This window comes from Syzygium oleosum, unplaced genomic scaffold (genome assembly GCF_021117445.2).
Source record: "Syzygium oleosum isolate NSW1041296 unplaced genomic scaffold, Sole_v2.1 Sole_v2.31, whole genome shotgun sequence".
Classification (NCBI taxonomy): domain Eukaryota; kingdom Viridiplantae; phylum Streptophyta; class Magnoliopsida; order Myrtales; family Myrtaceae; genus Syzygium; species Syzygium oleosum.
The window spans coordinates 35,926-62,575 of NW_026607515.1; the positions used below are offsets into that span (position 1 = coordinate 35,926).

Consider the following 26,650-nt stretch of genomic DNA (forward strand, 5'->3'; position numbering starts at 1 on the left):
GAAGCACATTCAACCGGCCCAGGAAGTTCTTTTGACCGATTGTACGCACGAGAAGAATAAAGTTGCAGGAATTTTGATGAGCTAAAACCAAAAGATGAACACCAGTTACTTGCAACTGCAGAATGTGGGCTTTATTGACCAAATGAGGACATACATCACAGTTAATGGGAAAAATGACTTCAATTTCTTCAGTATAAAGTCCACCTCGGTAGATAGAAGGGCAATTTGTAGAACAAAATCCATCACCTCCAAAAGGAAATGTGCAGTTGGTCGTCTGAAGAAGATCCTAATTTCTCAAAAGCAAATGCAACCTTCTTTGCGCAAAATACAGTTCAAAACTGGTTTTGACTTGCTGCGAGGAAATGAGAAACCGGAAACAGGGGAGCATCAGCCGCAACAGTTTTGCAGGAAAAACTATGTTCTCTTTTCAAAATTGTCCTGCGCGATTACTTCTACTCTCCTTCAGAGGACTTTGAAGTGAAAATGTTGGCTCATGCTGTTCCGTACTCTCTCTTCTAGAAATCATGGGAATCTTGTCCGCAGCCTCTCCCGAGGAAGGGTTGTCATGTGAGCTTCCAGTCAACTGAGATGAAGAGCCTCCACCTGGAGCATCCCCTGAGACATTGCCAATGAGGCTTTTGTACATTGTCAAAGCTTGTGCCATCATGTGAGCTGGATTGGCAGTGGAGCTAGGAAGCAACAATGTTGTGCCCTGATGTAAATAGAGGTTATAATGAGAATACATCAGAATCGTAACCTGTGCAATACTAAGTTATTTGTGGGGAATATGTAATCAAACACAAACTTCAAATCATTTACCTCTTTGGCAATGTTTCCAAAGGCATGGATATATTGTTCAGCAATCCTCAAACTAGCTGCCTGCATTCAAAGTAGAGGTGTACACCAAATGAGGGAAGTCAAACTGTAATTTGATAAGCTTCATCCTCTCAATAAAAAGTAAATAACATACGTTCCATTATTTCACAGAATCAATAATGACAATGCCTGCGAAGATCCATAGAAAGGCCCATTTTTAGTGGAGAAACCTCTGACAACATGATCCATTCCATCAGATCATGCAAGTTACACACTTCATTTTCTTTAAAAATAACTTTCCATTCATTTTCTTCTACAGCTATGTTCTTCCCACCTTTTAGGCTTTTTGCAAATCTTTCCTCACCGATGCTACCCTATATATCTAGTCATTTCTTTAAAGCTCACTTGACTTGATTGCTAACAGTTGAACCCATCATAACGTTTCAAGACCATCTGCCTGCTGCACTAATGTTTTCCTCTTGAAAGTTGAAAGTAAATGGCATAGATAGAGCACAAGACTACCATGGTTTGTAAGAAGAACCTTCCACGTTTAAAATCCTCAGAGAATGGAGAAAACACTTGCCACTTAAGTGTGTGAAAGTGATCATTACTTGTAGTATCATTGCTCATTGATGAAATTTCTGCATCAACAACACTTGAAAACCTGTAATTCAAGAGAAAAGCTTACTTCAACACCTCCAGTCTCCTTAAGAGCATCGGATACCAGAACAATTCCTTTTGCTGTTGCTTGTGCCCTAGCAAGGATGGCTTCTGCTTCTCCTGTTGATATGAAAAGGAGAAGAATGTAATAGAGAGAACCCACCTATGCAATTGAGTATAAAACTACACCCTACATATAACGCTGAAAATAGGCATAATGCAAGGTATTTCCTACCAATTGGCTAGATAAGCGCTTATAAAAATGACACTACTGATATTATGTCCTCTGCCTATTACAATTTCATGCAAAGGATTCGTCAATTCCACAACTAGAAAGCCAAAGTTTACAACAAGATAAAAAAGGCCCTTAACTGACAATTTCATCAGTTCCTGCAAGTTACTTTCTCCTCTGAACAGAACATAAGTTTCTCTACTTGAAGCAGCTTTCAAATGAAGCATTGCATCCAACAAACCGCAGATTATCGAAAAATTCTAGCAGTGTAGAAAATACAAGATTATGAACAAAGTTCAACGGACCATGTGCTCTATTAACTTGATCCATCTTTGCAGCTTCTGACTCTAGGATTACAGCACTCTTTTTACCATCCGCAATATTGATGTTTGATTGTCTTTCTCCTGTTAAACATTAAAAGAATCAGTTAACTGATATGACGATCTGCTCAGATTTTTCATCCAACAAGGGGAAAGCAGATACCAAAAACAGGATGGTCAGAATATAGAGCTGACCCCAAGCGGAAGTATCATGGTAAATAATAGCAGTTGGCAATGAAGTAATGATGCTAGTAATTACCGAGCAAGTATGCACATTGACTAGAATGACCACAGACTCGGTAACGATGAAACAAAACAACTATTATAGCTTATCATCACACGTCTACTAAATATAAACACTTAGAATACATGACTACATCACCTTCAGACTCCAGGATTTGAGCTCTTTTCTTACGCTCAGCTTCTGCTTGCATCTCCATAGCTTGCCTCACACCACGAGGAGGAGATATGTCCCCTAAAAAAGAAAGCACAGATAAGCATATTTAAGAGATTCTCTGAAGAGTTGAATGACCGCAATAACAAATTTGGACAGGCTGCAACTTACGTATTTCATAACGAAGACATTTCAAACCCCAGTCTAGAGCAGCCACGTTAATGGACTCCTGTAAAAATGTAGTCACCTCATAAAGAAACAGCTTTCATTCTTGTTCTCGTGGCTTTACCATCTAAGTATACAATAATGTAATTTCAAATTTTGGATTAGATCTGTCATGACTATTCGTCTCTAATACTCCATGGGCATTATCCAATCAATGAGAAGAAAAACATGCTAACAACCATAGCAGAGACGGGACATAAACATAGAGAAGAACAGACAGATGCAGACGGGACTCCAACGACGGAAAACACGTAGACAGATGGAGCTGTTTAGAAAAGGCTTAAACTCAGCCAGAACTAAGAAAACTGAGGTGACTTATACTATCTACAACTTAGCTTAGAAGGACTAGGCACCGGTAGAGTCCACAGAAGCAGAACTCACCACTATCTTTTCATTAAGCGTGTCCCGCTCCTCGAATGTCTTGTCAAGTGTTATTTTCCCAAGCTCACTACGCATCGTCGTCTGAGCTAGCTGAATAACTGCATATATAGGATTCTCAACGCCATAAGATGCATTGTACGGATCCACAATCTGCGAAAACCCCACCCTATTCAGCACCTTCATATCTAGATATACCAAAAAATGAAGCATCCCATGAGAAGACACAAAACGCAGCTGAAAATCCATGATTATTATACCTTAACGTAAAGCACTCCGTCGATCAAAATGCTGACATTGTCTTTAGTGATAGCAGACTGGTCCGGGATAGGAATCGCCTCTTCCTTGAGTGAATGCACGTAAGCTATTCGATCAACGAGTGGAATCAAGAAATGGATTCCCGAAGTTAGGGTTTTCACATACTTGCCGAACCGCTCGATCACGAAAGCCCGCTGTTGCGGCACGATCCTTACCCCCCAATTCACCGGAGGCGTTATCTCGTATCTGCAAAACCCCAAGTTCAAATTTTCACAACACTAGAAAGAAGACACCATCGGAAACCAAACGATTCCAACATTCGAATGCACAAAAATACAGAGTCGCGTCCCATCCGCTAATCCAAACGCCAAAGGCGCAATTTAAGGCAATAGTAAGTAAGCTTCCAAAATCCACCGAATCCAGAGCATTCGAAATGGCTACCGGCGCGCGATTTCCACGGCACTAGCAGCATCGCATTACCCGAAAACGGCTACACCGACCTAAAAGTTATGGAGGGAACTAAGCGCAATTACCCGGTGCTGGGGTCGCGGCCGACGCGGAGATGCCGGACGGAGGTCGCGATGAACGGCGGCGACGGGGGGAGGAGAGGTGGCAGCGGGCGGTGGCGCGGCGGGAGGCGGAGGGCAGCGGCGGCGGAGGAGGGGGGCCTGAGGAACGAGGGAGCGGTGGAGAGAGCGCGAGCTGAAGCGGCCGCGGCGGAGGGCTCGCGGAGGAGCTGGAGAGATCTCAGGGCGTGCCCGAGGGAACCAGGGCTTCGGAGCATGCGGTTCATTTCGCCTTCTCTCTACTCTGCTCTGGCGGGTGCTGAATTGGCGATGGCTGTCGGAATTTGGAGAGGAAGGAGAAGGAGAGGTTGGTCCACCGGTTTCATGTGAAGGGGGCTTTTGGTAAAGCCCTAGTAAAACCACCGTCTTCTTCCTTCTTCCTCTCCAAGCAAAAATGCAAAAGATGGGGTAGTTTTTCTTTTGTTTCTTTTGGGTCAAAGATGGGCAGTTGAGAGAGTGTAAGGAATCTCTTCTTCATAGTTCACACCACATAATGTAGCATTGTGGGAAGAAGTTGGGTCGACCCGTATGATTTCTTGTCAAACAATTCAGCATATGAAGTAGTTTCGAAAAAGAGTTCGATTGCCGGGTCTTTTTATTATTAGATCGTGCTTGAATTTGAGAATGATTTAAAATGAAAAGTGTTCAGTTCACGCGTGAAAAGTAGTAATAGGATGGAGGAGATTCTAGAATGAAAGAAAGAATCTCCAAAGAATTGAGCGAGGAGCCGTACGTAGTAATAATGTCCGGTTGATCTTATGTCGTTTAGGCTAAATCCTAAACTTAGAATAGAGCTCTTGGGCAATGATAACATTATGATTTACTTGCCCCTTAAACAATTTTACCCAAGTCGATTTTATTGAGAAGATTAAAAGTATCTCTTGATTTCAAAGAATGTCCTAATTTTGATCTTTAATTATAGGGGAAAAATCACCAAAAATCCCAAACTTTGCCATCTGTGACACATTTACCCCGAACTTTTTTTTGTGACACCAAAATCCCGGCTTTCTTTTTGTGCACATTTACCCCAATGTATTTAGTCCATGGGCATTTTCGTCTTTCTCGCTTTTCTTTTTTTTTTTTTTTTTTTTTCCCTTCCGTGAGGGCCTCGCCGGCTGTGGCGAGCCTCCTCGCCGGATCCGGCGGGGGCCCTCGCCGGCGTCGGGCGAGGTTCGCCTCGCTGGGCAGCGAGGGCGGCCCTCGCCAGGCTCGAGCGAGGTCGACCCTCGCCGACGCAGCGGCGGTCGACCTCGCTTGAGTCGGGCGAGGTTCGCCCTTGCACAGGCGAGCGAGGGCGCCCTCGCCGATCTGGCGAGGTCGACCCTCGCCGGCGTCGGGCGAGGGTCGACCTCGCTGAGTCGGGCGAGGGCCGCCCGCCGGATCCGCGAGGGGCGCCCTCGCTCGACGCCGGCGAGGTCGACCTCGCCCGGATCGGCGAGGGCCGCCCTCGCTCGCCCGGGCGAGGGCGGACCTCACCCACGCCGGCGAGGGTCGCCTCGCCGGGCGGCGCGGCGGCCCTCGCCAGGCTCGAGGCGAGGTCGACCCTCGCCGGACGCCGGCGAGGGTCGACCTCGCCGAGATCGGGCGAGGGCCGCCTCGCTCGCCTAGAGCGAGGCGGACCTCGCCGACGCCGGCGAGGGTCGCCCTCGCTCGCCCGAGCGAGGGCGACCCTCGCCGGCGTCGGGCGAGGTCCGCCTCGCTGGGCGAGCGAGGCGGCCCTCGCCGTCCTGGCGAGGTCGACCCTCGCCGGCGTCGGGCGAGGGTCGACCTCGCTGAGCCTGCGAGCGGCCGCCCTCGCCGGGACGCCGGCGAGGGCCCCTCGCGGGATCCGGCGAGGCGCCCTCGCCGACGCCGGCGAAGCCCCCTCGGGGATCCGTGAGGGCGACCCTCGCCGGACGCCGGCGAGGCCCCCTCACGGAAAGAAAAAAAAAAAGAAAAAGCAGAAAAGACGAAAATGCCCATGGACTAAATACATTGGGGTAAATGTGTCACAAAAGCAAAGTTCGGGATTTTTGGTGTCACAAAAAAAAGTTCGGGGTAAATGTGTCACAGATGACAAAGTTTGGGATTTTTGGTGGCTTTTTCCCTTAATTATATAAGCAAACCTACCTATTGCTTTGTGTGTTTGAGTGAAATAATTCTCTACGAATTAGTTTTTCGTACTCTCACATTTGCCGAACTTTCCTACATTTGATTTGTTGAAAACAATTAGCCAACTAAAAAACCCATCTACCATCAAAGAAAACATCCATCTTTAAATTAAGGAAAATAAACTCATTAACCCAAAAAAGGGAAAATCTTCTTCCTCGAAAATAAGAATAATTTCCATGAAAAGCATCTTCCTTTGTCACAAAATTTTCCCAAATCAAATAACCTAAATTCGCAGTAAACCGATGCTAGTTTTATTGAAGTTCCCGCTCCGCCCAACATACTCAATCGCGCAAATTCAGGACATACATTTGCTTCCGCATTTCGTGCTCAAGAAGACATAGGCACGGAGTTCCTCGCAGCTCCCGGCACCTCCAAAACAGGCTTTGCGACATAATGTAAGCTTATAACATTAGGAACTGCAACATAGTTGAAAACAAGAGAAAGAACCGAAGAAACACCAAAGTGTAGGCATAGAAACTCCCATAGCACAAAATTGCAAATCTCATCCTCAACAGGATCATCGGAGTCTGCTAAATCATCCTTAAGAAGCATATCAAACGGATAAAAAGACATAAAGGTGTAAAACTTGACACCGAACGCTGCTAATACTTCATTCATCATTCTTCCTCGAGGATGGTTCCCTTCTCGCTGACATAAATACCATCGAGGAACTTCCTAATGTCCTTGTTCTTCACATGGCATTTCTGTTGCAAGACACACAGAAATACAATCTCAGCAAGAGCACCATCACGTGCGTCGGTCAGTATGTAAGGAAAATGAAGAGTGTAGGGAGTACCTGGTTTATGAGGGCGCAAGATCGGGAAACAAGCTCAATGTCATTCCCATCCACGACCAGTTCATCCTTCACCTTCTCGGAACGGACCACAGATACTCCTTCAAGCATATCGACCTTCCTCACCTGAGTAAAACGGATAAGGAAAAGGATTATTTTCAGTTTCATCTAGACCCACTACATTAGTAAAAGTAAAAAACAATGGGGAGGGCAAAATCATCAAGTGATTCGTTCCGGGGAAACTTGATATCAGAACACAAGTCCAAATCGGAAAGCTAAAGTATCAGCAGTCTCCATTCAGTAAACATATAGCACAGTGCTATACCGATTTGTTACAAACTCATCCATCACATCAGTCCAGAAACAGCAGAAGCTAATAGGCACAAAGGCAACCTTCTGATCTCAATCAATTGAAAGCATTATAAACTACATATACTTGCTGCATAAACAATGATCAAGAGGACGAACAGAACAGCCACAAGCTATCTCTAAGTCTCCTAACTACCTGAGGCTGTTCACATGCAGAGAAAAGAATTTAGATTTCGAGCATTTCTATTGACACATTCGAACAAACACCACACTGATCCAACTTTTGAACTATACAAGAGTCTCACAACGGATACAGATCTCCACACCCTTCACAAGAATAGATACTTCGATCCATAGACCATCGAAAATCAATACAAGACTATCCAGTGCCGATCGGATTCACTAAAATTTCACAATCAACCAACCATTCACACTGATTTCAAACCCATCAATGCATATCACACTCCAACCAACAAGCTCTCAACGAGAGCTAATGCACTTACGTAAGCCAACTAGAGAACAACACAACCAACTGCTCCTTTGTCATGCATTCCCTCTATCAAAATAACAAAACTCGCAAAATAAAAGACATTTGGACAATAACAACAGCATAAGATAGATTGGCAAAACGTCGCAAAGGCAGCGAAAGCGACGATCACATAATATCAGCCAATCGCCCAATCTTCACCATGAGACTGACTCTCGCTTTCAAATGAACTATTAATAAATATAAAAAAAAAACAGGATCTCTCACCTTCTTCTCGCCCAAGAAGTTGCGAATCTCGATGGACCTGTTCGAGTTCTGGATGCTGGCGTTGATGGGGAAGTGAGCGTACACGAAGCGCATCTTGTACCTGTAGCCCCTGGTGACGCCGGTGATGAGGTTCTCGACGTGGCTGAGGGCCGTCCGGATGGAGGCGGAGGTCTTCCGGGTGCCGAACCAGGCCTCGATCTTGAGCTTCCTCTTGCCGGTCTCCTCGTCCTTGATGAGCTGGAAGTCGAGGTTGAGGTGCTTGAAGTTGCGGGTGAGCTTGCCGCGGGGGCCCTCCACCTCGATCACCTTCGCGTTCACCTTGATGGTGACGCCGTCGGGGATGTCCATGGTCTCCGACGACAGGATCGTCTTCATCTTCGCTGCTTCGTAAGGGGACGGGGCCGGCGGCGGACGGCAGCTCTGCGAAAACCGAGCGGCTGAGAGAGAGACTAGGTTTGGTTCGCGTCAAAACCCTAGCGAGTTGGAGAGCGACTGGTATTTATAGAGGCCTTTTCTGCTCGTGGAGAGAGAAAGCCTTGAAGATCGAAATTGGGCCGGACGTCGGGTAAATTGGGCCCGAACGCCAGGCCCGAAGGTTTTTTGTGCCGGGCCCGGCCCGGCCCATGCCCAATAGACCCATCTCTCTCTGAAGGAGAGCGTGAAGTCCGGAATTTGATGGGCCTGTTCGTGCTTTTGGGTCCGGATTTTGGGTTGTTGGGCCCATTATGGAGCTAGGGACTATGAATTGGGCTTGGGCGATTCGATAATATGGGCCTCATCGAAACTGCCATGAACTCGAATGGTATATAATTACGCGCGAACCGATGACACGAAAAAAAAATTAGTAGAGCCGTCGGTAGATCTTGATACAACATGAGAGTACGATTTGAACGGCACACGGGTTCGTCGAGTCAAACTCGAATCCGGCACTACTGGGCCACGACTAGCATAAAACTGACATGATTACCGACTTCACAAATTCTAACCTATTGCTTATACAAACAAACTGTTGGCACGATGAATTGGATTCAAAATACTTTGGCAATAACGAGATGGAACGAATCGAGAGTCTGTTTGGATTCTCTCTTTCCTTCTTATTTTAACCTATGATAAGCAACGGGATTGTTTATCCGGCGTCCAATTGCCAACCTTCAAAAGTTATAGACAAAGTCGGGCGCTATTAAGCTGACTTAGGCAACTCTTCATTCTCGAATACAAGCTAATGCCCCAATTTTTCATGTAATTGACTTTGAATGGTATCAAACACCAAAAAACATAAAAAAAAAAAATTAAGCCGCATGCTCATCGCACTCTTCTAGCTCGTGCATTGATTAATTATTTCGAACCCCGGATTAGAACTCAATTGGCATGCGAAATTGGTCAGGTATACTCTACCATCTAATTGCATTTAGATCTACCAAATGACATTTCATGGATAGATAGGTACAACATAGCTTCACAGGAGTATCTGACCCCGTCGTGGATAGAGATCTCCATGCCGTACCTGCTGGCAATCTAGAAGCACCCGACACTAGAAACATCGCACGTTCAAAACGATGATATTTGGTCGGATTCTTCATAGGGATGTTTTTTAGGTAGTTGAGTTCGAGACATAATTGCAATGCCGGTGACCTTTCAGCTCTTTGCGCAGCCACGAGGCACGGCTTGCTGGCCACCTGGACTTCAGTGCGAATTAGATAGGTTTCTTTCTGTGCGTATGACCATTAGTTGAACCGTCTAAAAAAAAGGAGTCATTGACCTATCTATGTTAGAAAAGACGTGGTTGAGGCACCAAAAAAAAAAAGAGGTAACAAATGGCTGGCAAAATGTCGTACTTGACTATTACAATGCTGACATGACACGACGTGGCGTGACGTGACATAACATAGGACAGATTAATCGGATTTTGACGAAATATTAGTAATGTCTTTATCGGATTTGAAATTTAATCGATAAATCGAGTCCCATGTGTTCTCTACGAGACGTGACACCAAAAAAATATCCGTTAATTTAAATATCTTTCAATTTTCGTACTTAAGTCATAGTACGAGATACTTCATCGTCAATTAGATTCCAGCGTGTATCTTAGTCGTAGTTTCGGATATCATCGTCGTCGATTAAATTTCGACGTTGTATCCTCGTCATCGCACTTTGTCGTCTATTAAATTCTGACAAAGTGTTATGTACTTTGTCGTCGATTAAATTCCGACGAAGATAAGTTCCTCGTGATTCAGTAAAACTCCTACCTGGAATCGCCATGGAACTCGTCTCCTCTTAAATATAAACCGAAGAACCAATTTTAGTAAAAAGGTCTCTCGTTGACGACCATTTTCGGCGAAACACTTCTTCATGCTTCAATGCTTAACAACAATCCGCGCAAAAGCACGAGCTACGTGAATCGAAGATATTTTCCCGGGCCATCGCGGCGTCGGTCCCGATTTCCGCTTCGGCTCGATCAAGAAGGAGGATATTTCCGAGCAAGTTAGGTCGTGGGTTCCTCCATCTTTTCCCTTCATTTTGCACAAAAGACCCTTCGGAGTACTTTGATTCTTCCATCACCCCTCCTTTTCATTTCGAGGAAAGTGAGGGACAACCACGTTGTCATATTCGTTGTCATGTTCGATGTTTCTCTATCTTCACACTTCCCTGTTGGCAACATCTTTCTGAGAATTTGTTCTTCTTTTCGTTCGATGAAATTGAGGGACACTTGCGTTGTTATTCTCGGTTTCTGGAGCGCGGTCATGGCGTCTTGGCGAAACACCCGCGTCGTTTCTCTTTGAGCTTTTTGTGTGGATGTGAATCTTTCCGATGAGCGTTGCATTTTGCACGGAGCTGAAGCGCTTTTGAATCGTGGACTTGAACGCGTAGATATGCTCACAAAGAGAGAAGGTCAAGCCCGGGCACCGGCCCCAGTCTCGATGTGTCTCGGATCGTTATATGCACGCCGCCTCCGTCTCTCGAGCCCGTGAAGTGAATCCCGCTTCGTTTCTGGTCTCGGACTCGGTACTATCGAAAAAAAAAATGAGGAGAGCTCTACGGTTTAATTTTTATGAGTTAATATTACGAAAAACTTTAAACCGATATACCCGTGATAAATTTCCCCAAAACTAACTTTTTGACTACCAAAAACCCCGAATTGAAAAACTTGTGATAAATTTACCCCAAACTAATTTTTTTACCACAAAAAACCCCAAATCGGTACGTTTGTGATAAATTTACCCTCCGTTAAATTATATGAATACCACGAAAAATCATATACTATTACACTAGAACAAAAAAAAAAACGAATGGTAAAATCCCAAATTGGTACACCCGTTAACTGTCATGTGTCATCCAACTCAGAAATTTGAAGAGCAAATTTAAATGAAATTAATGGAGGGTAAATTTATCACGGATGTATTAGTTTGGAATTTTTTGTGGTTAAAAAATTAATTCGAGATAAATTTATCACAGATATAGGGTTTTTCATGATATTAACCCAATTTTTAACGAGAAATAGAAAAGGAATAACCGATCCGTTTTCAGAAAATACAATTGAAATTCGTTCTTTTGCTGTTTTTTGGGTCCCGTTGATTTCCATTTTCAGATAAAAATGATGCACGGGTTGCTATGATGCCTTTGACCTTACCCGCCAATCTTTTCATCTCTTTTGGTTTTTTTGCCAAAAGTGAAGGGAAGAAAGGAGGTACGACCGATGTGAAAACGAGGGTGTTTCAACTTTTGTAAGTAACGTTCTTGATATACACTTCTTGACCATAGCATCTTGCAACTTCTTCTTCATCACTCTAAGGTGCTATATAGTTTTAGAAAATCTATTATTTTTCGAACTGCTTCCCGAATGGTTTCGACTAGTTTCGAGTCTTACCATTTTTAATGTGACTTTGTTTAAAGGGATACTAGAACCGATGCGCGCCGTGCAAGTTTCGTAAATAAACTTGAGCAATTTGTCTTTTTTTAGGTAGTGAGTAGTTCTCTATTGCTGACGCTTTCGCCAATTTAGTAGCCTTTGAACAAGGTTATTTGATGAGAAGAATAAATTAGATCGTAGAATTAAATTGGGTGAACTTCTTTAAAAGGCACCGAGCAATGTAAGGGTAAAATTCAGAAAGTCAAAAAGTGAGAAAAATCTCATTTTTGACTTGATTATATCACGGATTACCTAGCGGAGTATTGCAAAATACAACCTCTCGTTTTTTCTTGGTTATGATTAAGAAAAACTCTTTTCTAAGAACTGTTTCGGTTCACTAAAATAGAAGAAAAGCCCGCAATTCGCTTCTTGTAAAAATCACATGTGCTTCGAGTCGGGTCACATGCACGGACCAAAGATTCGAACAGGATTTACCAGATTTGCAGCGAACCCTCCCACTCATCTTGATCTGATCGCATCCTCTCTCGATGCAAAGACGAAAATTAAAAGGAATCGAACGGGAGGACCGTACGACCGGTGGAGCATGTGGTTTAATTCGATCCGAAGGCGGAAGAACCTTACCGGGGCTTGCCAAGTTGATAAAGAACTAATCCTTTTCAGGAGGTCAGAAAAGCAAGATCTTTCTCTTTTGTTCCGGTCTCTTTCCAAGTCATATCGCGAGATCCAGAATTTGCGAGATCATCATATCCAACAATTTTAGGCCTAGAAAGATAATCAACTTGGTTATGGGCATATATTCCTTTCGGAAATTATTCATAGAAAGAAAAGAAAACGAGCCCACAAGTTTTAGCACGAAAGTTGAAATGTGGTTGGCGTTTGGTCCACAAGCCAAAGCGGTATATGCCACTGGTTTTTCTTGTTCGATGCTGATTCGCGTTCATGCATGCACTGTCGATGCTTCACGTCCTTCTTGAGGAAAAACCTTCCGGTCTGGTCGGGGGTCACTAAATAAATTGCATGGCGGTTCTACATGTCAAGCTACTAGGGATGAGTGATTTTAGGTTCCGTACAAATTCCACCTGGAACCTGAAATCTATCCGTTAAAACATGTTCCTCATTTCTTGGAACCCGAAACCTATCATGTCATATGTTTCAATATCGATTCCAGGGTTTACCTAAGTTCGACCTCTATTGTCATTGAACGATTGTAATGAATGATTACTTTAATGACAACCACTTGCTGCTAATATCCACCGACCACAATATATATTCAGACACATAAAGAATATGAAATATTAACAAAGTAAAAGTCTCAGACTAATGGTTTCAAATTATATACTCATTACCGAACGTCATGGAATACCGCATATACCAACAACAAAAAAACCTATTATAGGTTCCAGGTTCCACCTACTTGAAAACTTGAAATCTATCATGTATACTTTGGAACTACTTGGAACTTGACACATTTCCATCAAGTTCTACCTTAGAACTATGCTCACCCTTACAAACTACCACAATGCATGATATCTTTTACCCCCATCGAGCCAGCGTCGCGACATGAGTTAAGCTCTGCATTTTCGCGGCCCGTTAAAATCAGGAACCCATCCGGGTCGACAGGGACAGCAATCTTTTTCCCCGGAGTGGGATGCGCTCTTTCGCAATGATTTTGCCACTTTCGAAGGAGCTTTTGGGGCATTGTCTTTTTTCTCTGCGCGCATTATTTTACTCGACACGGCCATGGCTCTGTCCCCATCGTGTCTCGTTTTCCTCCCGATTATAGTATTTTTCCGCCGCAGTAATTTCTCCAGCCACTTGCCTACCCTCGAAGATGCGTGTGTGTGGCCGTGAGATCGAGCGCGTCACGTCACCGCGGGAACAGGCGAGCCTGGACCGTGCGTTCTTTGCACGCCATCCGACCGTCCGATGTGCTTTTTCCAACCCCCTCCCCCCCTTTTCTTCATTTTCCCCCTTTGATAATAGATCCAAAGCAATCGCTGGCGTTATTTTGCTATAATTTCATTTTCCATTTTGAAAGATATCGCTCCGACTTGACCTGACCATGTCCTTAAGTTACTTTGTCCGAATTTTGGGAAATTAAACTCGGGATATTCCCGACAGAGAGAGAATAGAGTGTGCGGGCATTGACACGTTAAAATAAGGAACGCAGTCTTGTCAGTTTGCCAAGTGTATATATCTAGATAAGCGGGGCGATCCCAGTCGGAAGCGTAAGGTTCTCCTGCTTTGGTGAGGTACCTTCAATAACCACTATTAAAGATCCAAGACAGGCCCCCGAAGTATCGAGGGTAATTGCTTAGACGTGTTCTCATTAAGGACAACGTGAAATTTGATTCTTCGAGACATGAATGCGGTCTTATGTGTCGTTGGTCGTCATGAATTGATCCCAGATCAACTTTGCTTGTACGAATTACAATGTTTCTATTCAAGTATCTTTGCTTCTTATGTGATAAATTCATCAAATATCTCATCAGTTCATTTAATGTAATAACTAGAATGATTCGGAACTTTTATGTTCTTAAAATTGGCACGCGTGATTGCGATGGGATTACTAATCGATGATGATGATAAATTGAATATAAAAATATAGGTCGACGGATGTGATAAATCACAAGCAATGTATTGGGCCGATATCAATCCACTCATGCGCCTCCTTGCTATAAAAATATCATTTAACAAATAATGCATAAAATGATGGGATGGCCACTTATGGGAAAAAATAAACCACTTAATATGGCGAATCGAACGTCTCGTATCATTTTCTAAAATTGAATACCCCCAGTATAAAAGAAAACGCTTAATGAAGGCAGCCTATCCAAATGAAGATAGCCAAAATAAAGATAAATCTACCAAAGAAAAATGATACAAATGATCTATGAACTCTGACCTAACTTGCAATATGGTTCCTAAAATTTCAATTTGTTTAATATGATCCGTAAATTTTGGTACGTGTTCAAACTAGTCCTTAGACTATATGAAAATATTTAATATTGTTATTCCTGAACTTTTGATACATGTTAGACTAATCCTTTGATTATATGAAAATGTTCAATGTCGTCCTTTATGAACTTTTTATATATGTTCAGACTAGTCCCTCGTTCGACCAAAAACAAAGAAAAAAGACCAGTCCTTAAACTATATGAAAATATTCAATATTGTCATTCCTGAACTTTTGTTACAAGTTCAAACTAGTCCCTAGACTGTATAAAAATGTTCAATGTTGTCATTCCATTAATTTAAGTTTAAGGACAACATCGATCATTTTCACATAGTCTAAGAACTAATTTGAATATGTACCAAAAGTTTATGAAGGACAATATTGGACATTAGGCTAAGGTTCAAGGTTCACAACGAACAAATCGAAAATCGAGGGACCACGTTGTGTATTGGCCCAAAATTTATTCCATCTCTAAATCGAATATGTCCAATTTATTTTTGTTTCCCGAAAAGCAAAATCCAAACATTTCTGGTTTCGCCTCTACTTCGCCATCCACACAGCACCCCGCGCCCATCCGACGCCAGAAAACATCCACCGCGGAATCCAAGAACGACGTCGCCGCGCAGCACGCGGCCTACTATCTCCCCCTCTCTCTCCCCGCAGCTTATAAATTGGAAAGGCCACGCGCGAAAAAAGAAAAACAGAGGAAGAAAAAGAAAAAGAAAAAAAAAACAGAGGAAAAAGAGCGCAACGACAACCGCACAAAAAGAAAAGTTGGCCGTTTCGCGGATCGCCAGCAGGTGTTAGAGGAGGAGGCGAGAGAGACCGCCGGTACCGGTTAAAATTCCGTTTTACTTATTTCCCTTTCCCCCCACCACCACCACCCACCATCGCCTTCAAAATCGAACCCGCCATTCCCCCGTTCACCGGCCACGCCCGTTACCCGTCGCCTGCCACCACCACCACCGCCACCACCGCCCCCCGTCTCTATAAAAAGGAAAGGAGGGGGGGCGAACGAAAATCGAACCTCCTGCTCCCTCCGTCACCAGCCACCAACCGCGGGGGAGCAAAAGCGCGCTCGCTCTCTCCTTGGCGTCTTCGAAGCGGACGGACCCCCTCGCGCTCGTCGTCGAAATCGCATTGCCCCCCGTCGTTTCTCCGTCGTTTCGTCGCGGTGTGTGAGTTTTTTCGGGAGGATTTTCGTTGCGCGCGGTCCCTGGAATCGGAGGGGAGCGATGAGGAAGGAGAGGAGGAGCAAGATGAAGGGGAGGGTGTCCCGGATCGGGAGCTACGCGATCGCGTCGTCGGTCGGCGATCGCCAGCACCCTTGCATTACCTGCACCACCTTCAACATCCTCGCCCCTATCTACAAGCGTTTGAACCTCAAGGTCCGTCTCCTTGTCGTCCGCAAATTTGTTCGTTCTCTCTCTGTTCGATTCGGTTTTAGTTTTATGTGCTGGGGATCCGAGCTTTTTGGTTACTTGTTTTTGGCTGAGTTTTTGGAGTGACGCTTGGTTTTTTCCGTGCTCTTTTCCGATGCCGCGGTGGACGCAGGATCCGAGCTGTCGCGAAAGTGATTGCAGAGCGTATTGGCTCGGCAGGAATCATCGGATATTGGATTGGTTGTTGGATGAGAGGTCGTCCATCATTTGCCTTCAGGTCGTGTTTCTCGTCCATTCGACCGTCGTTTTGATTGGAGTGAATCCGTATTGGGAGGTCGTGGAGATTTTTATGCGGGCATCGATGCGTTAAAAATGGCCTTTTTTTTTTTTTAATTTTTGGGTTCTTCATTTGGAAATGTCTGCAGGAGTTCTGGGTCGGCAATGAAGAGCTCGTCAACATGTACGAGAAGAGGCTGGGGGATGCTGGTTACATCAGTTTCAAGCTTGCGCGGACCAACAACCGCGGAGATGGTAGGTTGCCTAATTTACAAGTTGAAGGTTTTTCTATTCGTTTCTGCGCGAGTTCTAATCGGACTCTTGTTCGGTTCTTGAACTTTAAGCACTTTTTCGAGGTAGCACCACAATGTGTTGATCGAACATTTGGTTCGAAGTACTTAAGGGTCCGTATTGACTGTGTTGTTTCGTAAAGGGGACTTGAATTTCTAGATAGCGTATAGAGAAAATTACTGCTTTCCTGCTTTTACTGTTGTTTGGTAACGAGCTTGAGATTCTTCGTTGCTGGAAAAGTAACTTTTGATGAGCTTATATCAACCGGAAAATTGATGTGATCTTAAAGATCCAGGAAAGCAAAAGGTGAGTCTGATCTGGTTGTTGTGGAATATGCAGGAAGGGACAGATTAGGATTTTGTTAAGGAATCACTAGCTTCATACACATAATCAGATGTGTTTCTTAAGTTTATCGTTGGAAAAAAGGGATTTGGATGTGATTTGGAGTCTTGGTAGTGGCTAACTATGCATAAGGCATGCACAGTGATTGGGAGATTTTCATATGTTTGGGTGGTTTGGTGGTTGGCCCTACCAACTCTCATCTGTTCCCTGAGTAATATTTCTATGGTTGAATCATTCAATCTCGGATCGAAAGTGGCCAAAAATTTCAATGATTATTAATCGCGATAAGGATGATGGGATGATTAAAGTTTGCAAAGTGGCGGCTCTGCTGCAGTTAAATTTTGGTGCAATGCTGGGGAATATAGTCAGGGCTATTCATTCATCTGACATTTTGTTATTTGCTTTTGACTTGTGATACAATTACTGGAGTCTGCAGGATTGCTGATTGCTGTTCGCAGAGACTATTTTAGAGTTATAAAATATAGGGAGCTCCTTTTCTATGATTGCGGAGATCGGGTTGCTCAGTTATTACACGTTGAACTAGTTGCGCCCTTCCCAGAGTGCCGAAGCAATGATGTTCGGCAAGAAATGCTCATTGTCAACACCCACTTATTATTTCCTCATGACTCTAGTCTCTGTATAGTACGACTTCATCAGGTAAATATTTTTCTCTTCTGCTAATCTAGTCACCTGCTATAATTTTATCGGTTTTCTACCGGTCCCATTAGCAGTCATGTCTCAGCTCAAGATTCCTTTACTATCTTGGGTAACAGGTGTACAATATCTTGCAATCTGTGGAATCATATCAGAAAGAAAACAACCTGAATTCCTTGCCGATAATACTCTGCGGGTAAATTAGTTCGTGGTTTCACTTCCGGAGAGTTAAACATCTTTCTTAGAAGTTGTGTTGATCTTTGTATCCTTCATCTTGTGCCCACTTTTCACAGCGACTGGAATGGAAGTAAACGCGGCCATGTTTATAAGTTCCTTAGGTCTCAGGGGTTTGTTTCCTCCTATGATACTGCTCACCAGTACACTGATGCAGATGCGCACAAGGTTCTTTAGACCAAAATTTAGCTCTGAACTTCTGTTTATTTACTTATTTTACCGCATTCTCTCTGCTTATTGATTCATGTTTTCCTTTTTGTTGTTCAGTGGGTTAGCCACAGGAATCATCGAGGAAATATCTGTGGTGTAGATTTTATATGGCTCCTCAATCCTAACAGCTATAGAAAATTACTAAAGACAAGTTGGATTGAGACCGTGTTTGGCATGTTCAAGGTAAGTTTTCCAGTTTAACCTATGGACTCCTATGAATCACTCACAATTACTTGCATATATATGATGCTGTTGTACGTTGTCATAAATAGTTTAAGATGTTTGATTTTATCTATATCCTGTGGTATCTCCTACTGAGCTGAACTGCCACTATCCTTACAGCCATTCGATGCATGTCGAAGATGTCTTGTCCATTAATTTACGTTTAAGCTTCTGCTCTTTCCTCAACATGCTAGGATTCATTGTCTGGCATTGACGATTATATTTTGATATCATTTCTATCATAAGAGACAGGATCCTAAAAATACACACATGGAGATTTATGTTATATCGAGGATCTGTGCGTCTTTCTTCTTTACTAATGCTGCACATATCCTCGTCTGATTCCAACCTTAGAATGGTTTATGACTTTGATTTTGTGTTTTGTTGACTTGACCTAACTATTTTTTTTTTTTTTTTCCAATTGTGGTCATGCAGATGCTTTTTTGAAAGTATGACAGAAGTATTAAATCACATAGCTATCGTGAATATTCTTTTGTTAACTTAGTGCACCTATGATTGGTCTATAGCTAAAACAGTGCCTTGTGATTGTAGAGGGATTTCATTTTTGAGGTTGAAGCATTTTTTTATATTCAATAATATTTCATGTTGGGCCTTGTAATGTATACAGTTCTTAGCTAACTGAACACCATCCATTTATATTCAACAACTCTGATATATCAACTGATCAAGTAAAAGTAAGTTTTCTCAGGATTAGAATCTTCACTATCAAAGTAGCTATTACTTGTTAATGTAGATTGATCTTCCTTTTCAGATCTCAACCATCGTGCATTAAAGCTAATCGCTTTACTTTTGTGTTACTGACCACGAGCTTTCTTTTGTCTCAGTATTTACTGAGGAGAGCTTCGCCGACAGAAAAAGGGGCTTTTGCGTTTCTCAAGGCTGATAATCCTGGTGATTATATCAACTACTTGGGTTTCTGTGAAGCACTTAGACAGGTAGGGCATGTTATTTTTAATAGAACTGGTGTTTAGTACTTTTAGACTGTTTCACAGGCATGTCAATGAGACCTATAGTAGTCTAATAGTTGTCTACTTTTTGGTAGCTCAAATTGACTGACCCCAGCCATGGGCTTAGTGCTGAAGAGACAAAGGACTTATGGGTCCAAGCAGATATCGATGGCAAAGGTTTTGTCACTTTTGAAGAGTTTCAGGTAAATCAGATTCTTATCAACTTAATGGAATTAGTAACATCCATGTGTTCTTTCTTGGAGAAACAAGCCTCTGGATTTGTTCTCATCTTTAGAATCCACATATTCCTTGCTTTCTTCAATTTGGTGTTAGCAGGATCCACTGTTTTATTTGCTTTTAGCCCACTATTTTACACAATCGTTGCCTGCTTGTGAGAATAATTGAAAGAGCTTTTGCTTGCGACGGTGTTTGCTTGATGACGAGACCTGATCAACAGTCCCCCCCCCTCATATATGTTGGTTAAAAGAGATTTATGTGTTACTAATAACTTTACTTTGTAAACACTAATATTGTACAGACCTGGCCTGCCCATGTTTTTCCCTTGGGGGCGGCCTGGGCAGGAGCTGAGGAGGTTTGGGCATGAGCCCACCCAATGAGCAGGTCTATTAATGACTATGCTCAGTGAATTTAATGTGTCTAAAACTATGTCCTATCAAAATGAATGTCTTACTGCCTTGTTTTCAAATGCATTATTTATGATAAACATGGTGATGCAGCAACGAATCTGGAACCCCTCTTGGTCAGAACAAAAGACGGAAGAGAAAAGCGAGTTTGAAGATGGAAAAGGTTGTCAGGAGCAAACAATCGGTTTCAGTGTGAAAAATGCAGTTCTGTTCCCGCCTGAAGTGGAGAAAGGAAGGTGGCCTGAAGACTATTCCCTCTCCGATCACGCTCGACTTACTGTGGTGTTGTCACCTATAAAAATGCCGTGCTCACAGTTAATACCCTGACGCTTATCTGGTGCATCTGGCTCCTTGGATCTAGGGTCCAAAGCAAAGAAGAAGATATGGTCTCGAGCTCCAGTAAGAGCAGAAAGATCTTGGTCTAGCTCACAACTTGAGTTGGCGTATTGTTACATTCTCCCAATGCTGAGGTATAATTATGACACGATCACGGTATTCTTTGCCATCCATAAGCATCTCATCAGACCCATGCCATGAGTGGACTAAGGGATACCGTGAGAAGCTCATTTCAGTTTTGTCATTTCCCTCACCCATATTTCAGATTATTTTCACCATCTTTATCGGTCCTAGTGTTTAGGCACATTTTTGCTCCATGACTTCCTATACCCACTTATTTTTCGAGAGTAGCTATACTTGAATCTTAAGCCTTTGGGGTTTTGCTCCCTCGGGTGTCGATGCAATTTTGGGGAAGCTAATAGAAGCAGTGAAAGAAGGAAGGAGAGAGACATGAAAAATCCAGAGAAGTAGATAGATGTACATTCCACAGATGATACGCAGTCTGTACACGAGAGATTTAGGGAATTTTTGTTTTCTTCTTTTTGTTCTATGTCGCGAGAGAGTTTTGCTCTGGCTGACTACAGCAGATTGTAATTGTACAGAAACATTGTCGTGATAATGCTGAATAAGTGAATATACAGAGGGCGGCCGAGGGATCATTCAATACATGGATTCGGATCAGTGGAGCTACATGTGTTTTCACAGCAAATTCAATCGTTTTCTGAGATATGCGTGTGTAGATCACAGCAAGTTCAATCGTTTTCGGGCAAAGTAATGTCCTCATTGACAGATACAAGTATTCACGAGAGCTTGTAATTCCTCATTCCTATTTCGATCACCATGCATTTGTGACTTCTACGCGCCACTACAGTTGCGAGGCTCGACGAAGTGTAAAACGCCCCACAAGCGACGTCATCTTTTTCTAACGGATGATTATTAGGATAAGGATGGTTTGACAAAGCTTCCGAGCCCCCGAAGACCAAGATGACGAGAAGTGGGCATCGGCTTAGTCAGAGTGTGTGCGTCGAGCACTCTTTTTGAATTTGCTGCGTAAGCTCCATTTGACTCTTTTACGTTCCAGAAGCCTTGTCTCACTTTGGCCAAATTATTTATTGGGATATTGAAAGTTTTAAAACTTATCAAATTAATTCAATTGAGTCGCTTTCGTTAACTCCATTTAATTTGGCTAATAAAAAATGCTGACGTGACTTTTTTGGTATTATTTTTTCTATTTTCCGCGGTGATGATGTGGCTCTTTTTTTAAATTACTTTTTACACATTTTATGTAAATTAAAATTTGAAAATAAGCTAAATATTTAAATAAAAAAAAGAAGGAGGAGGAGAAAGCAGTCGGGGAGGGCTACAAGCCCTTGCCGCTAGTCTTCGGCCAGGGGCCGGCAACCCTCGCCTACGGCAGGTGAGGGCTCGCGACCCTTCCCCAGATCGGGCGAGGGTCCTCGGCCCTCTCCCAAACCTGTTCAAGGGCCGCCATTAGCGGAGGTCGGCCGCTAGTGGTGCCCTCGGACAGGTCTGGGCGAGAGCCGATGACCCTCACCTAGTCTAGGGGAAGGCCTGTAGGCCCTCGCTTGCCATCGGCAAGGCGAGGGCCTACAAGCCATTGGTCGGGGCTCGGCGACCACCACCGGCCATCCCCCACCCTTGCCGGCCCCTCCTGGTGATGGTGGGGCGGCGGCGGCGACAAGGGCTTGCCGGCTTGCAGCCCTCCCCTGACTTCTCCTCTTAAAAAAAATAACAAAATCATTTAGCTTATTTTTAAATTTTATTTAAATAAAATTAATATTAAAACTTAATTTGGGCAAAAACAATGTTGTTTAAGTCTTATGTTTCATAATTTAGCCATGTCATCGTCGTGTGGGAGAGAGAATATTGAAATAAGCCACATCAGCGTGTGCCAATAATTTTCCGTTAGTAATTCAGACGGTGTTAACTTTATGACTCGATTAAACCAATTTGACAAGTTTTATAGAACTTCGTTGCACTTTTTGTAAGTTTAAGAACTTAATTTCATTTTTATGACAATTCATGATAAGTTTTAAGACTTCCAACGAACGCTTCCCATATTTATTTCGAAAATTGCATCTTCGGAGTTATGCATCCAAGTTGAGGTGAAAAAAACCTCAGATCAGATGTTGGTGAGCGGGAGAGGATCGCCTGAAAAACGTCGCCAATTAACGTGAGCAAAACAGAAACATAATTATGTTTGTTTTTTTTTAACCGATGAAGAAAAAAGCAAAGGAAAAACAAAACAGGAGAAGGGAATGGGGTGAGAGAGGCTCGAACTCTCGACCTCAGGATAACTCTTAAAGCTATGAGACCTACGCGCTAGCCAACTGCGCCACCACCCCTTTTGCTGTACTTTCATCCTCCTCGGCTTCACTTAATCATTAAAAAATCTCGTCTTCCAACTCTCTCCCCATCGTCTCTCCCCTCTTTGACTAACTACTGTCCGACGTCGAAGCATCGAGCTTGCTCCGATCTGTTCCCTCGTTTTCCCCTCATCAAATTCGGGAGATGGCTCGCCAACTGAGGAACGGCTCTCTCCTCGCCCTCGTCTTCCTCGCCGCTTCCCTCCACGCCGTCCGCTGCGCCGCCACCGCCGCCGCCGGCCGCAGCAGCAGCCACCACCACTACGACCGGGCCTACGCCGACGAGCTCCTGGGCTCGGCGAAGCGGGACCAGCCGTGGCTCACGTCCGTCCGGCGGCGGATCCATGAGTACCCGGAACTCCGGTTCGAGGAGCACAACACCAGCTCCCTCGTCCGGGCCGAGCTCGACCGGCTCGGCATCCCCTACTCTTACCCCCTCGCCGGCACCGGCGTCGTCGCCGTCGTCGGGTCCGGGTCATGGCCCGTCGTCGCCCTCCGGGCCGACATGGACGCCTTGCCTTTGCAGGTAAAACAAAAGCAAGCCCCGCTGGTGACCCGACAGGATCGATCCATCGATCGTGGCTTTCGAAAATTGAATAGGTGGTAGGGCTGTACTCGGTTCTTTTGCCCGTCAAGAAATGTGCTTGATATACACTTTCCTTTTAAATATGGTAACAGAGCTCTGGTGAATGCCTAAAAGCTAAAATGTGGATAACTTTGGTTTGTGTTCTGTCCCTTATTCTTGTTCTTGTTGTGGTCCCATGCTTTGGTTGTCTGTTTGAGATACCTTTGTCTATGTTCTGGGCTTCATGTGAATCTTATACATTTGAAAGTATGTCAAGTAATGTGTAAGGTATGAATTATATGGGTGCCCACACATTGACTATAGGCGAGTGTTTGACGAGTTCCTGAGATTTTGTTTTTTGTTGGTTCTTTTCAATGTTTTACATTTTTGTTGTTCTGTTTTTGTGTATCTATGGATTTGCTTAAAAAGGTTTGGTCAATTGCCGGAGTGTAGGAACTTGTCGAGTGGGAGCACAAGAGCAGAATTGATGGCAAAATGCACGCTTGCGGGCACGACGCCCATACGGCCATGCTTCTTGGTGCTGCGAAATTACTGAATGAACGGAAAGATAAACTTAAGGTCAGTGTTTACTTGCAGTCAATCAAATGACAGTTCTTTACTTCGCCTCAGTAGAGTTGGAGAGAGTCTGTGACCGCTGTGTGCTACTGAAGTATGTGGCATATAATGGCGTTACTTGTAGTCATTTTTCCTACTTTGCCTTTTAGATTATAGAAGTGCAAGAACTTGTTTGCTTCTCTAGTGTTTGGAGCCTCTATTACTTTGTAAGTGTCCCTTTCACTGTGTAACCAAACCTTGATTTTAGAACTTGAGGCCTAAATATCGAGTTCATGCCTCTGCATTGGGTAAGATTTCTGTGTGGCGAGCAAGCAACGGGGTACTTGGCTATTTGCTCAGTGCAGTAGACTTCTTTAAATCGACAACTTTAGACTGCTCTACTTAAAGGCCAGGGGACCATCTTGAGATTGCCATCCTTCAATTACTGTCATGCAGTTGAAAATATTGAAAATGTCGATTTGACCTATGAGACTCTCACGAGTTACAAGTGTTAGGCTTAGAGCTGGTGTAGCACTGGATTAGATCTGGTGACACCAATTGCCTTATGCTCGAACAAGGAGGCTAGCTAGGACTCCTTTTTTTCAGATTCAGCTCATCTCCATCTTCTGTCTTGGTGGGTTTAGGCTTATGGACTAATCAGGAAATCTGATAAACCAGGAAGTAACATTCTTAATTCCGCAAATTTTTCATCACAATTACGTGATCTATAACTATAAGGCTGTTTCCAGCAGCCAGATTTTACTATGGACGGCGATTGCATTACATTTACTCTCATATTGTTGATGATGCAGAGGACTTAGAAATTTGAATTGTTTACCTTGGTCAGGGGACCGTAAGACTTATTTTCCAGCCTGCTGAAGAGGGAGGAGCTGGTGCTACCCACATGATCAAAGAAGGCGCGCTGGGTGATGCTGAAGCAATATTTGCAATGCATAATGATTATACAACGCCCACAGGAATCATAACTTCACTCGCTGGCCCGAACTTAGCTGCTGTTTGCATCTTTGAAGCTAAAATAGAAGGAAAAGGCGGGCATGCGGCAGCACCTCATAATAGCGTGGATCCGGTACTCGCTGCTTCATTCGCCATCTTGGCACTTCAACAGCTTGTCTCAAGAGAAGCTGATCCGCTCCTCAGTGAAGTACGTATCTTTGAGACTCTGTTACATAAGATTTTGGCTTACTCCATTGCACACTGCATTGTGATACTCGGTAGTTGACTAGCTAAATGAAATTGCGCAGAGCCTCATCCGCTGGGTTTTACACCCTCTCCAAAACGGTGCCATAACAGTGCTTGAAGCTGGGTTCTTTACAAGTTTTCTTATACACTGTTAATGAACCGTATCTCAAATACATCCTTTTCTTATCCTCTTATCATTCCACATCAATTTGGCCCCTCAGGAAGCTTTACAGACATGGACTTTGTGTACTAGCTACATTTTCAATGCATTTTTGTCTGTTAAACCACTCTGCTATTGGGAGTTACTAAGTTATAGCTTATGCATTAACTTCATTCATGGAGTACCTTTTAGTCGCCAACTTTATTTTACATAGTCACCCGTCCCGTAGCTTTGGGTTCATGGACAGATGGCATTTTATCTGAGGCAGCCATCGAGCTACTATTTCTGTGGCTCGGTATGCCATTCTTGGTCAAAGTATGTTTCAGGTGACTTAATGCAATCATTTTCTTTTGTTTGAAGGTGGTCTCTGTTACCTATGTTAGAGGTGGGAGTGGATTGAATATAATTCCTCCAATCGTCAAATTTGGTGGCTCGCTCAGGAGTCTAACAACTGAAGGCCTGCAACAACTCCAGAGGAGATTGATTGAGGTATTCATCATAAATATGTACCCATTTCACTTTCATTATATCTAGAAGCAAGGGCAGTTCTTTGTTTGGACACTCTCTATCCAAATTGCATCGCTCAGTAGATGCAATCAGAAACCTCTCAATTTCTCATCTCTTTCATTCTTTTTTAAGTGCTTATGGTGAATACATAACCCCACAACAAAGCCTCCAACTCCAAGAATAGCAATGCTATGTAAATAATTGCACAAAGCTAGCTGATTCATGTTGACATTATTAGGCAGTCCCTCCATTAAAAAAGAATTTTTGCAGGTCATTGAAGGTCAGGCGGCTGTACACAGATGTAAAGCCTATATCGACATGAAAGAGGATGAACATCCAACATATCCGGCTGTTGTGAATGACGAAGCTCTAACACTGCATGTCGAGAGGGTCGGGAGGCTTCTGTTGGGTACCGAAAATGTCATTGTAGGCAAGAAGGTCATGGCCGGCGAAGATTTCGCCTTCTACCAAGAACAGATTCCTGGCTTCATGCTCGGCATTGGCATCGGAAACAAGGACGTGGGGTCAGTTCATTCCCCGCATTCCCCTTATTTTTTCCTCGATGAAGACGTGCTCCCAATAGGAGCAGCAGTACATGCCGCTTTGGCAGAAGTATATTTGTCAGAGCACCAGCATTCATCTGTACAGTAAAGAAATTTAGTGAACGACGTGAGTAGGCAAAGATGGAGTTTCCCTTAACTGTACTTGTTACCCCTAATCCTGTAATGTACTAAAAAATAATGTCTCAAACAGAATATCATGGGGTAATTTTTGTTCTGTCATTAATTTGGAAACTTGCCATTGATGTCGTCTTTCTATCGTATTGCCTGCATTCAAAGAAAGGATTGATACACCGTCAATCCTCTCGTAAGATGCCTTCCCCACGATTGAGCAGTTAGTCCTGCTGCAGAATATAATTTGGGAAAATACATTTAACGCAGGAAATCCTCATTCCCCATGGATTAGGTTGATCTCCTGAATTTGCTTGGTCCTGCATTTGGCACCTGAACGTGTGTTCTCTTTTTAGAGGGATTCCC

The 26,650-nt window shown here is 43.6% G+C and overlaps 4 protein-coding genes and 1 non-coding gene across 7 annotated transcripts; 2 read left to right on the forward strand and 3 right to left on the reverse strand.

The window, feature by feature from the left end:
* Positions 1-105: 105 nt before the first annotated feature.
* LOC115667708 (uncharacterized) lies at positions 106-4,294 on the reverse strand. The gene is made up of 9 exons (XM_030589264.2): positions 3,817-4,294; positions 3,286-3,529; positions 3,029-3,178; positions 2,594-2,651; positions 2,411-2,503; positions 2,014-2,112; positions 1,505-1,596; positions 820-879; positions 106-712 (listed from the first exon to the last, which is right to left on the reverse strand). Exons 1-9 carry the CDS (start codon positions 4,074-4,076, stop codon positions 428-430), a joined length of 1,341 nt encoding a protein of 446 aa, XP_030445124.1. The 5' UTR covers positions 4,077-4,294; the 3' UTR covers positions 106-427.
* Positions 4,295-6,443: 2,149 nt separating this feature from the next.
* On the reverse strand, positions 6,444-8,298 carry LOC115669428 (60S ribosomal protein L9-1-like). Its single transcript, XM_056304126.1, has 3 exons — positions 7,857-8,298; positions 6,797-6,919; positions 6,444-6,704 (listed from the first exon to the last, which is right to left on the reverse strand). The coding sequence occupies exons 1-3, from the start codon at positions 8,229-8,231 to the stop codon at positions 6,618-6,620; spliced, it is 585 nt and encodes a 194-aa protein (XP_056160101.1). The 5' UTR covers positions 8,232-8,298; the 3' UTR covers positions 6,444-6,617.
* Positions 8,299-15,642: 7,344 nt separating this feature from the next.
* Positions 15,643-20,907, forward strand: LOC115686118 (uncharacterized calcium-binding protein At1g02270). Of its 3 annotated transcripts, XM_056304351.1 has the most exons (11): positions 15,643-16,068; positions 16,235-16,339; positions 16,488-16,593; positions 17,408-17,628; positions 17,745-17,821; positions 17,919-18,027; positions 18,127-18,252; positions 19,137-19,247; positions 19,355-19,462; positions 19,798-19,880; positions 19,997-20,045. In XM_056304351.1, the coding sequence occupies exons 1-10, from the start codon at positions 15,916-15,918 to the stop codon at positions 19,861-19,863; spliced, it is 1,182 nt and encodes a 393-aa protein (XP_056160326.1). In that variant the 5' UTR covers positions 15,643-15,915; the 3' UTR covers positions 19,864-19,880; positions 19,997-20,045. The 3 variants fall into 3 exon arrangements, with proteins under 3 accessions (XP_056160326.1, XP_030467170.2, XP_030467172.2); XM_030611310.2 differs by lacking the exon at positions 19,798-19,880 and having other exon boundaries at positions 19,997-20,907; XM_030611312.2 differs by lacking the exon at positions 19,798-19,880 and having other exon boundaries at positions 15,927-16,068; positions 17,401-17,628; positions 19,997-20,907.
* A 1,612-nt stretch (positions 20,908-22,519) lies between these two features.
* TRNAM-CAU (transfer RNA methionine (anticodon CAU)) lies at positions 22,520-22,605 on the reverse strand. The gene is given in 2 exon segments: positions 22,520-22,555; positions 22,568-22,605. It is a non-coding gene; the product is annotated as a tRNA-Met (tRNA).
* Positions 22,606-22,677: 72 nt separating this feature from the next.
* LOC115686129 (IAA-amino acid hydrolase ILR1-like 5) lies at positions 22,678-26,389 on the forward strand. The gene is made up of 5 exons (XM_030611324.2): positions 22,678-23,152; positions 23,645-23,770; positions 24,594-24,908; positions 25,467-25,595; positions 25,884-26,389. Exons 1-5 carry the CDS (start codon positions 22,772-22,774, stop codon positions 26,262-26,264), a joined length of 1,332 nt encoding a protein of 443 aa, XP_030467184.1. The 5' UTR covers positions 22,678-22,771; the 3' UTR covers positions 26,265-26,389.
* The last annotated feature ends 261 nt before the right edge of the window (positions 26,390-26,650 follow it).

Bases quoted from the DNA above. Each gene is read 5' to 3' on its own strand.
- LOC115667708 (XM_030589264.2), bottom strand. From the start codon at position 4,076: ATGAACCGCATGCTCCGAAGCCCTGGTTCCCTCGGGCACGCCCTGAGA. The intron at 2,652-3,028 runs GTGAGTTCTGCT...ACATTTTTACAG, and splicing joins CGCTTAATGAAAAGATAGTG to GAGTCCATTAACGTGGCTGC. The intron at 713-819 runs GTAAATGATTTG...TATTTACATCAG, and splicing joins TTGGAAACATTGCCAAAGAG to GGCACAACATTGTTGCTTCC.
- LOC115669428 (XM_056304126.1), bottom strand. From the start codon at position 8,231: ATGAAGACGATCCTGTCGTCGGAGACCATGGACATCCCCGACGGCGTC. The intron at 6,920-7,856 runs GTGAGAGATCCT...CGTTTTACTCAG, and splicing joins ACTTCTTGGGCGAGAAGAAG to GTGAGGAAGGTCGATATGCT. The intron at 6,705-6,796 runs GTACTCCCTACA...GTCTTGCAACAG, and splicing joins CTTGCGCCCTCATAAACCAG to AAATGCCATGTGAAGAACAA.
- LOC115686118 (XM_030611310.2), top strand. From the start codon at position 15,916: ATGAGGAAGGAGAGGAGGAGCAAGATGAAGGGGAGGGTGTCCCGGATC. The intron at 16,340-16,487 runs GTCGTGTTTCTC...AAATGTCTGCAG, and splicing joins CGTCCATCATTTGCCTTCAG to GAGTTCTGGGTCGGCAATGA. The intron at 16,594-17,407 runs GTAGGTTGCCTA...TGGAGTCTGCAG, and splicing joins GACCAACAACCGCGGAGATG to GATTGCTGATTGCTGTTCGC.
- LOC115686129 (XM_030611324.2), top strand. From the start codon at position 22,772: ATGGCTCGCCAACTGAGGAACGGCTCTCTCCTCGCCCTCGTCTTCCTC. The intron at 23,771-24,593 runs GTCAGTGTTTAC...TACCTTGGTCAG, and splicing joins AACGGAAAGATAAACTTAAG to GGGACCGTAAGACTTATTTT. The intron at 25,596-25,883 runs GTATTCATCATA...GAATTTTTGCAG, and splicing joins TCCAGAGGAGATTGATTGAG to GTCATTGAAGGTCAGGCGGC.